The sequence below is a fragment of the Balaenoptera musculus genome, chromosome 18 (assembly GCF_009873245.2).
Source record: "Balaenoptera musculus isolate JJ_BM4_2016_0621 chromosome 18, mBalMus1.pri.v3, whole genome shotgun sequence".
Classification (NCBI taxonomy): domain Eukaryota; kingdom Metazoa; phylum Chordata; class Mammalia; order Artiodactyla; family Balaenopteridae; genus Balaenoptera; species Balaenoptera musculus.
The window spans coordinates 78,602,651-78,611,773 of NC_045802.1; the positions used below are offsets into that span (position 1 = coordinate 78,602,651).

General features: G+C 48.0%; 1 protein-coding gene across 2 annotated transcripts in view; it reads right to left on the minus strand.

Annotated features, from left to right (window-relative positions):
* Positions 1 to 8,844, minus strand: part of TUBGCP3 (tubulin gamma complex associated protein 3) — a 60,100-nt gene extending 51,256 nt beyond the window's left edge. For both annotated transcript variants that reach the window (XM_036831566.1, XM_036831565.1), the window contains exons 1-2: positions 8,577 to 8,844; positions 1,100 to 1,207 (exon numbers count right to left, since the gene is read on the minus strand). In XM_036831566.1, coding sequence (XP_036687461.1) covers positions 1,100 to 1,207; positions 8,577 to 8,652 — 184 coding nt within the window. In that variant the 5' untranslated portion in view covers positions 8,653 to 8,844. The remainder of the gene's footprint in view (positions 1 to 1,099; positions 1,208 to 8,576) is intronic.
* Between the last annotated feature and the right edge of the window lie 279 nt (positions 8,845 to 9,123).

Sequence of the window (9,123 nt, forward strand, 5' to 3'; positions counted from 1 at the left end):
TTTACAGACAAGAAAGGAAAATGAGTCTTCACACTATGATAAACAGTCCGTCCCCCCACCTTACACGGTACCTACATGCCAGGGAACCCCAAGATCGGAATCATGCCAGTCCTGCGCGGCTCAGCGAGCCGCCCCCAGACCCAGCCGCTCACACACCAGGGTCCCAACCCTACCCGCAGCCGCCACTTCCCAGCTCGGGTACCCAGCTCTGCAACAGGACGTCCACACAGAGCCCCGGCCAAACAGTTAATAAGGCAACAGCTGAGGTGGGAAACGGTGCCATGAGGAACTACCGTCGAGAAGGTGGCATTACCACTTGCGACAGCCCGTTTCACCTGGGCGGGTTAAGAGCCGGGCCCGCAGGGAGAACGCACCTGCTTTCTCAGGTGCCAGGCTGCTGCTTAGGTGGCTGGGGCCAGGCTCTTGAGTCTGGAGAACTGTGAGGAAAGGGGACCCGGCCCCTGGAGAAGAACCACCCTCCGACCGGGACGGGCAGCTCTCACAAGCGGGTCCTGGTGCTCAGAGCCCCCCCCTCAGATGCTCCGGGGACGCACAGTCGGACAACCATCCCTAACCGGGGGCTAATACGTGGAGAGCTTCCTTCTCCAAGGTAACACTGTGCATGAAAGCTTTCAGGACCATCTCAGAATTACAACATTCAACGGCAAGCTCTAAAGTACTGCAAGTTGACTCACTGAGTTGTTTTAACTGCCAAGATAATACCCTCTGTTATCTGGTCAAAGGGTGCATAAGATTAAACACTGCGAATCACAAGATAAGCAGCAAGTTATATGAAGTCCTTTTATCTTCCTCACATTCTTAACCCACATTATGTTGTTATAATAGTATTTAAAACAACCCCCTTCCACTATGTTCTTGTCCTTATTTTTAATATATATTTTTATATATTTGTAATAGTACCTATAACTAAAATGTGCTTGGGAACTACATATATACGTACACATACAAAGAAGTACATACATATGTAAAGAAAGACACAAGTATATATCTCTGTGTGTGTGTGTGTGTGTGTGTATAAACTTAAGCTTTGACAAGTTTAAGAATGCAACACATGATAACACTTAAGAAAAATACATACGTTCTTTCTTGATTTTTTCAGCTACTAGAAATTCATCTCTTTCAACAGTTGGGGCAAAGTTGCTGCCAATAACTCGCACGGCATACTGGAACTGCTGGGCCACATCGGCTGAAAGGTAAATAAAAGGATGCAACTTATCACCATCACTTTACGTCGCGATCCCCCGAGGCTTCCGGTTCAACACAGTGCACTGGGCAGGTGCATCTACTGTCCACCTTCCCCAGGGCTTAACTGAGAGGACGGAAGAGCCACAAAGAGGCAGGATGAACGACTACATGAGCAGAATGACAGTTTTACAGACAAAGAGAGGGAGACAGCAACAGAAAGTCTGAAAACTCCTAGGAGACAGAAAACAGATTGGACTGATAAACCTAAAAAAAGGAGCAGGAAAAGTGCCAGCGCAACCATGGCACCTGCTCAGCAGAGCCTACAAGGAGCGCCAGGGCTCACGTGCACACACACGCCAGGAGTGGCCACGAGCAACCAAAACGGGCAATAACTTATGAACCGTGTGTGCACTTCCAGGTAAAGAGGATGGCTTAAACACAGACATGCGCCTCCACGCCCTTCAAAAACCCACTAAACTGAGAAAAGGGGATCTTTTTTTTTTAAGGCATAAACCTACAAGAGCAAAGAAAACAAGGCAGATCAGTAAACGCTGCTGACTCGACTTCTACAAGTGTGTCCCACTACGATCACTCCATAGCCACGAGCCCAGCTCAACAAGTCTCCCGAGTAGCTGGTGACCTACTCCTCCTTTTGCCCCTGGAGTAAATGACCCACACGCAATCAGGCTGATCCTGAGGAAGGCCTACAGCACTGGGCCCCTTGCCACCTGCCCCTTGCTCTCCTGGCCCAGCTCACGACACACCAGCCATGCTCCGCGGTCCTGCCCTTCCTTGAGGACGCCTCACTCACGTCCAGCTGAGAACCCTGACACACCCTCCCCCCCCCAGCTCCTCAGACCGCCTTCCCACCTCCAGCACACGTACACACGCACACACACGCACACATGTACACACACACGCACGTGCGGAGTCTTCCTTAAACACCACTGCACCACAACACAGAAGGTGAGTGTATACATGGGGGAAAGGAGCAAAAAGAAGTAACTCAAACTGTTTCTGTGGAGTCACAGGATTAGAGGGGAGATCTTCTTCCTCATGTTTTCCCACACTTTAAAAATTTTCTACACCAACTATACATTAATTTTATAAACATTAAGTGTCACTGAACATCTCTTATTTAAAAGGAGTGCTTGTATAACTATTTTAGTTAAAAATTATTTTTAGATTACCACGATCCTGAGTTCTACAAACAACAGTTCGTTAACAACATACCCAAGGACGTCACACAAAAATCCCCACTCTAAAAGTTTCATAAACTTTTGAATTTCCTCCTGCCCAAAATGCAAACCTCCTCAGTACCAGACACACCTCCTCGTCCTTGTCTTCACACCTTCTCCACACCTCTGCGTGTCTGTCGCATCCCTCCCGCCTCTGCAGCCACACTGCAGTTTCCCTATCTGCCTGCCAGCCAAATTTGCAGTCTATCTTTCTTGTGGATGATAAAATATCTGAAAAACCCATCAGCTATTTCTTAAACCAGATCTACCTATCCTGTGCTGCAAAGGTAGATGCATAGGATGCAGACTATGAAAGAAATTAGCAGAGGCCGTTATTCTTTCTTTAATAATGACAATCATCAATATGATATCAATAATGACTATCAATAATGACCATCATTTAATAATGACTATCATCAAAGATTAAAATGCAAAATATCAAGCAATGTCAACTACAAATTTCTCCTTTAACACTCCCAAAACATCATTCAATTTTTAAAGTAAACTCAGTCAGTAATTCAATGAATAATTCCAAAGTACCTACTACATGCCAAACAGTACAGGCCCTAAGAACAGAAGAGACAAGAGACAGTGGCTAACAAGGCAGCCTTAGTGAGAATACAAAAAAATGAGGCAAATAATACACAAGGTAATCAGACTGTGACAAGAGCTACTGAGAAATAAGCAGGACATTACAATGGCAAATAACAGGGAAGACTTCATGAAACACGCTGGTTGAGCAAGGCCTCTCTGAGGAAGCGACCTCTGAGACGGGTAGGAGCCTGCCAGGTGAAAAGCCAGAGAACCAGGTGGAAAGGACACAGTAGTGGGATTCACAGGCCTACTCAGGACACTGTTCCTCAAAGGAGGCCAATGACACTGGATTCTAAAATCCAAATCATCAAAGCCAAACTCATTCCACCAAGAGTCCCAGACAAGGAGGTCCACACGGCAGCTCTGTGAGGATCTGGCTTAACCCAAGACTAAAAATAGGAGCATTCAAATTTTTGGCCACAAAGTACCAGAGTACTCTCGTCTCCAATCTGCTCTGGGCATGTGCGAGGCGTGGGCGGTTGGTTATCAGGAGCGGGAAGGGGGAGACCCCCCGCCAAGCCTCTGAGGACATTTCTCTGAGAAGAAATGGCACCAGTGAATTCAAGGATTTACTGTCTGACGAGGGCCAGAGGGCCGCTGTGCGCCGCTGACACACGCTTTCCCGCAAGCAGGTGAGAGCCCAGCCCGCAGGCGGGGCCGCGCCCCTCCCGCCGCTACTCAGCACAGAGACACAGCAGCGGGAGGGAGTGAGTTCAAGGCAAGAGGCTCCGGAATCAGAGCCCTGGGCGCCCGTCGTGGCCCTGCACGTCGTGGCCCTGCACGTCACCAGCCGGACGACGGCGAGCCAGCTACTTCACCTCTCCGGGTCTCAGGGGCCTCACCTATAAAATGAGGTCACTAATAACCACTGCAACCTCCCAGAGGGTAAGCAGGGTATCTGGCACATAGCAAGGACTCAACAAACGTTAGCTATCTTTATTATTATCAACCCGAAAATGCCATTTAAATGTACATTGTGTCTAGCATAGCCATCAAAATTACAACTCAACAGAGCACCCCTAGTTTTTAACCTCAAGCAAGATAATGTGGTCTTCATCCTGTAGCTTACAGACAGGGAACAAAATCAGCCTTCAACAGATCTGATTAAACTGTTTTCTAGAAATGACCCTCTGGCTGCAGGGTGGGAGAGAAACTGGGAGGGGGTGCAAAGCCAGGGCCAGCGACACCGTGGGACCACAGGATCTCAACCTGACACATGAAGGCCCAGAGAGCACGCAGGTGTGGGCCCAAGAGGTTTCAGATGGAAGACAGCTGCCTCTGCATCCCAGAAGGGTCCTCATCCACACGGTCAGGTAAGAGACAACCACTGAACTTCAAGGTACACAAAAATAAGCGAGTCCCCAGGAATTACAAAAACTCTACAGGCGTGTGCTTCCCAGAGTTTCAGAAACTGACCGAGGACAAACTGTCCAAGTCGTAAGTTTCTGCCTTCCTGCACCTCCTCTACCTGTGGGCTTGTGCACACGTGGCACTGCTTTCGTAAAGGACAGGCCAACAGGTCAGTAACCTGAACCAGCAATCCCCACCCCAGACACAGGTCAGAATGACTGTGTTCCAGACGCCAAGCTCCAGCAGACACCACCAGGACCAGTATCTCTGGAGATGGGGCCCACAATATTAGTTGTGAATAAGTGCCACATTTAGAGAATTCAAAATGAAAAGACGTAACACTGCATACAGTAAAAAGTCTTCCCCCTCCACTACTGTCTGGCCACCAGCTCCTCTCCCCAAAGCAGCCAGTGTTATCAGGTTCTCGTGAGATCACAGATGACTCTGATCACAGCACTAGTTGAAAAGCAATGCTCTAAAACAAAAACAAAATAAAAATCATTGCTCTAGTTTGTGGTTCTCAAACTTTTTGGTCTCAAGCCCCCTTAACACTTTTAAGATTGAGGACCCCTAAAAGTTTTTTATTTATGTGGGTTACATTAATCTATATTTACTGTATTAGAAACATAAACCATGATCATTTTTAAATACTAATTCATTTTAAAATAGCAATAATAAACCCATTAGGTACAATTTTCAAATGAAGCCTAAACCTTTAAAATTTCAATATACACATTAATAAACATTTAGTGTACATTTTAACATACACATAATAAGGTTTTTTTCCCCCACATAATATGTTTTGATGTATATTTAATATACATTGATTTTCCCAAGGTAAAGACTACACTTTGTTTGGAACTTCATCAAGAACTCTTCACAATTTTCAAAAATCATAAAACCCACAGCAACACCACTTGTGGTCCACAGACCACCAAGACGACATCCTTTCCCGGCCTGCACCATGGCTCACGCTGCCCTCACATGGCCATTCCCAGTCAGGGCCATCGTCTGACCTCAGTATGTGGGCTACTGTAGTCCTACCTAACCATTTGCGCTAAAACACGTACCTAACAAAAAACTCCTGTATTCCTTCTTAATCTCTAGTTAGAAAGAGGATTACAAAGTATGAAAAGGAATGTTGCCTCTGGCAGAGCTGAAACACTATAACATCAAGTACACTGTTTCCAAAGACAGAAATAATGACTATCCAAAGATATAATAATAAGTAAAATGTTCTCCAGGAGAGGCTCAAGGATGTGGAGAGAGAATTCTCCCCTCACTGACTGGCACTGTGTGTTTCAAACAAATTCACAAGTGTTATAAGCTGGAAAAGGTGGGAAATAATGGTTACACTAACTTTATAAAAGTGTCAAGCATCATTATAGCTAGGTGCTTTGCTTCTGAAGGTCCCTTGAAGCTAACTACAAATTAAAAAAAAAAAAACTTTATGAAAAATTGATTCATATGAAATTCACATTAAAAGTAACAAGTGTCTATTATGCTTCAATTTCACAGTATTAAAAAAGCAATATATTATAAAAGGGTAAGGCCAATTGTTTGTAACATCACTAGAAAATGTAGTTAATCAAATGTTCTACTAAGTTAACAGATAAAATACCCACCAATGAAAAGAAATTTTTTTTAAATCTCAAACACTGTAAAGGCAGCAATAACATTGCTCCTTTGTTCACTAAGGAAGAATAAATTAAAACAGAACAAGGCAAGCTATAAAAGACATATATTCTTCGGTAAGTAGTAGCATAATTTGGAATTACGAATACAACTGTTTGGCAATCCTAGCTGTCCAGAACAGAACACAGCATCGTTTTAGTGGAGTTTATGATATATTTTACTCTGAGAGGACCCCTCAGGATCTCACAGACAGCTTATTTACTTTTTTTTTCCTTCCAGTTTTATTGAGATATAACTGATATACATCACTGTATAAGTTTAAGGTGTACAGGAGCCAATTTACTCTTAATTTAGACACAATTCTACATGGAGCGAGAGGATGGTGCAGAACTTTCTGAAAAGTTTTTCAACCTCCTGGAATGGGTGAAACTAAGTCAATCAAAAGGAGCCTCAAATGTTAAAAAAAAATTTGAGAAACATGATGACACCTCGCAATGAATGAATGGTCTTCAAAGCCTAGTTGTGACAATGGAAACGGATGAATGTGTGGTTTATCCCTGGAGGAAAACCGAGGGCCCACGGATGTAATGCAAACCCTGACTTTAACATGAGTGAATCATGACCAACCATCTCAGTTCCCTGGTGTCTCCTATGATCAGGAACGTCAAATCAGAAAGGCAACTCAGACACACACAGAAGAGCTGGAGATAAAAACAAAACAGCCAGGCCCCCCCTCCTCAAGACCTTGGCCCAGGTGTGCCAGGGTCCCTCCCTCTCTCCACCCAGGTCTCTGTTTAGGTATCCTCAGCTTTCCCTCAATATCCCTTTACCCTGGGCTTCCCTGGTGGCGCAGTGGTTAAGAATCCGTCTGCCAATGCAGGGGACACGGGTTCGACCCCTGGTCCGGGAAGATCCCACGTGCCGCGGATCAACTAAGCCCATGCACCACAACTACTAAGCCTGTGCTCTAGAGCCCACAAGCCACAGCTACTGAGCCCGCTGAAGCCCATGAGCCACAACTACTGAGCCTGCACTCTAGAGCCCGTGAGCCACAACTACTGAGCCCGCGTGCTGCAACTACTGAAGCCCACGTGCCACAACTACTGTAGCCCGTGCACCTAGAGCCCGTGCTCTGCAACAAGAGAAGCCACTGCAATGAGAAGCCCATGCACCGTAACAAAGAGCAGCCCCTCTTGCAGCAATGAAGACCCAACGCAGCCAAAAATAAATTAATTTTTAAAAAAAGATTAAATCTAGTCTAATAACTTGTAAATTTAAAAAAAAAATCCCTTTACCCTACTTTATTTTTCATCACAGCACCACTAAACAACATTATAAGTTTACTGTTTTTTTTTTTTAATAAGTAACGTTTCTTCCACTCTAACAATGAGAGAAAATCTTCTTGTCTTTAATTTTTATTTATTTATTTATTTAACTTTTTGGCTGCGCCGCATGGTGGGATCTTAGTTTCCCCGACCAGGGATCAAACTTGCGTCCCTGCATTGGAAGCATGAGTCTTAACCACTGGACCGCCAGGGAAGCCTCTAAGTTTACTGATTTTATCACATATCCTCCACTAGAATGTAGCATCTATGAGAGGAATTACCTGTCTCTCTACCTCTGCATCACCAGCGCCTAGCACAGTGCCTGGAGGTGGGGGGAGCCCAAAGATTTCTTAGATGAACAAAGGAAAAGAGTGAAACTTCATAAACTGGAGCAAGAACCGTGTAAAGTCAGTGTCATTTAACAAACTGACCAAAGAAAACTCATCTTTTTGCTCCTAAGACCATCAAATAAATTATGTACGCTAATTGTCCAGAATCATGAAAGGTCAAAATGCAGTCTCAATTCTTTAATTTTGTCTTAAGTCTTCCTGTAAAAACTGCACACTTCCTTTCCCACATTATGGTGCTCAAGGAATAAGTAACCCAGTTGCTTCAATTACCCAAAAGATCCCTTCGTAGTGCATCCCCTCTTCCCCCCTCCCTCCCGCCAAAACAAACATCGAGAGACGACAAACTGTGCCGTATTTTACGGTTCCAGGACTGCACAATGGCTTGACCTACTGCACGGGACTGGTCTGGTAGCAGGACTCGCCATGTGAACCCTTCAGAAATGGTTTTACATCAAAAGCAACCCTCAGCCCTTCATCGAAGGAAAACGTGGCAGGTAACCGTCATAGGCACCTTGGCATCATCCTCAAATCCGCTCCTTTGCTAACGTTAAGGGGAAACTGTGTGGCTCCACCACCCGGACCCCCTCCGCGGCGTCGCCCCCGCGCAGTCACGGGCGTGTGACCCGGGCCAGCCCGCCGCGCTCTCCATCCGGATAAGCGCGGGAGCGCCCGCCCGGCCCTGCGGCCGGAGGAGGCGGACGCGCGGCGGCTGACCGTCCTCCGGGCTGCACCCCGGCACCGCGCCGGGCAGCGGTGACTCAGCCGCCCCGGGACCGGCCTCCTTCCCCCGCCCCGGGGGCTGCAGCGCCCGCAGGCCCGCCAGCCCCGACCCCGCCAGCCCCGGGGACGCCTCCCAGCCGCCCGGCCAGCCCCGCTACCTTCACTCCTGCCCAGGATCCGGCAGCACAGGTTCTGCAGCAGTACGTTCGGCGACTTCTGGTCCGGGGTCGCCATCCTAGCCCGGGGCTGCCCGCGGGGGCCCCGCGGAGCCCCCGGCGCTCGCCTGCCCCGCCCCGAGCCCGGCGTGCTCCGGAGGCCCGGCCGCCCGCGTCCGCCCCGCGCCCCGAGAGCTCCCGGGGTCCCCACAGACTAAGGGCCCGCGGGCACCGCCGGCAAGAAGGGCGCCATTTTGACGGAACCCGCCGAAACGCGGGCCCCTCCCACAATGCCCCGCTTCTTCCGGGCGCTCGGGGCCGCTGGTGCGCCGGCTTAAGGGTTCCTCCCGACAACTGCGGCCCAGCCAGGAAAGTTCCGGCACCAGGCGCCCCAGCCGCTGCTGCTCGCGGTGCTCAGACCCACAAACGTGCCTAGGTGTCCTCGAGGGTCAGGACGGCTCCGACCCCCAGACGTCCCCAGCAGAGGGGCAGGACGGCCCCTGACCTGCTGTGAGAGTGGTGGGTTCCCAGCAGCGCTTTCACAGTACAT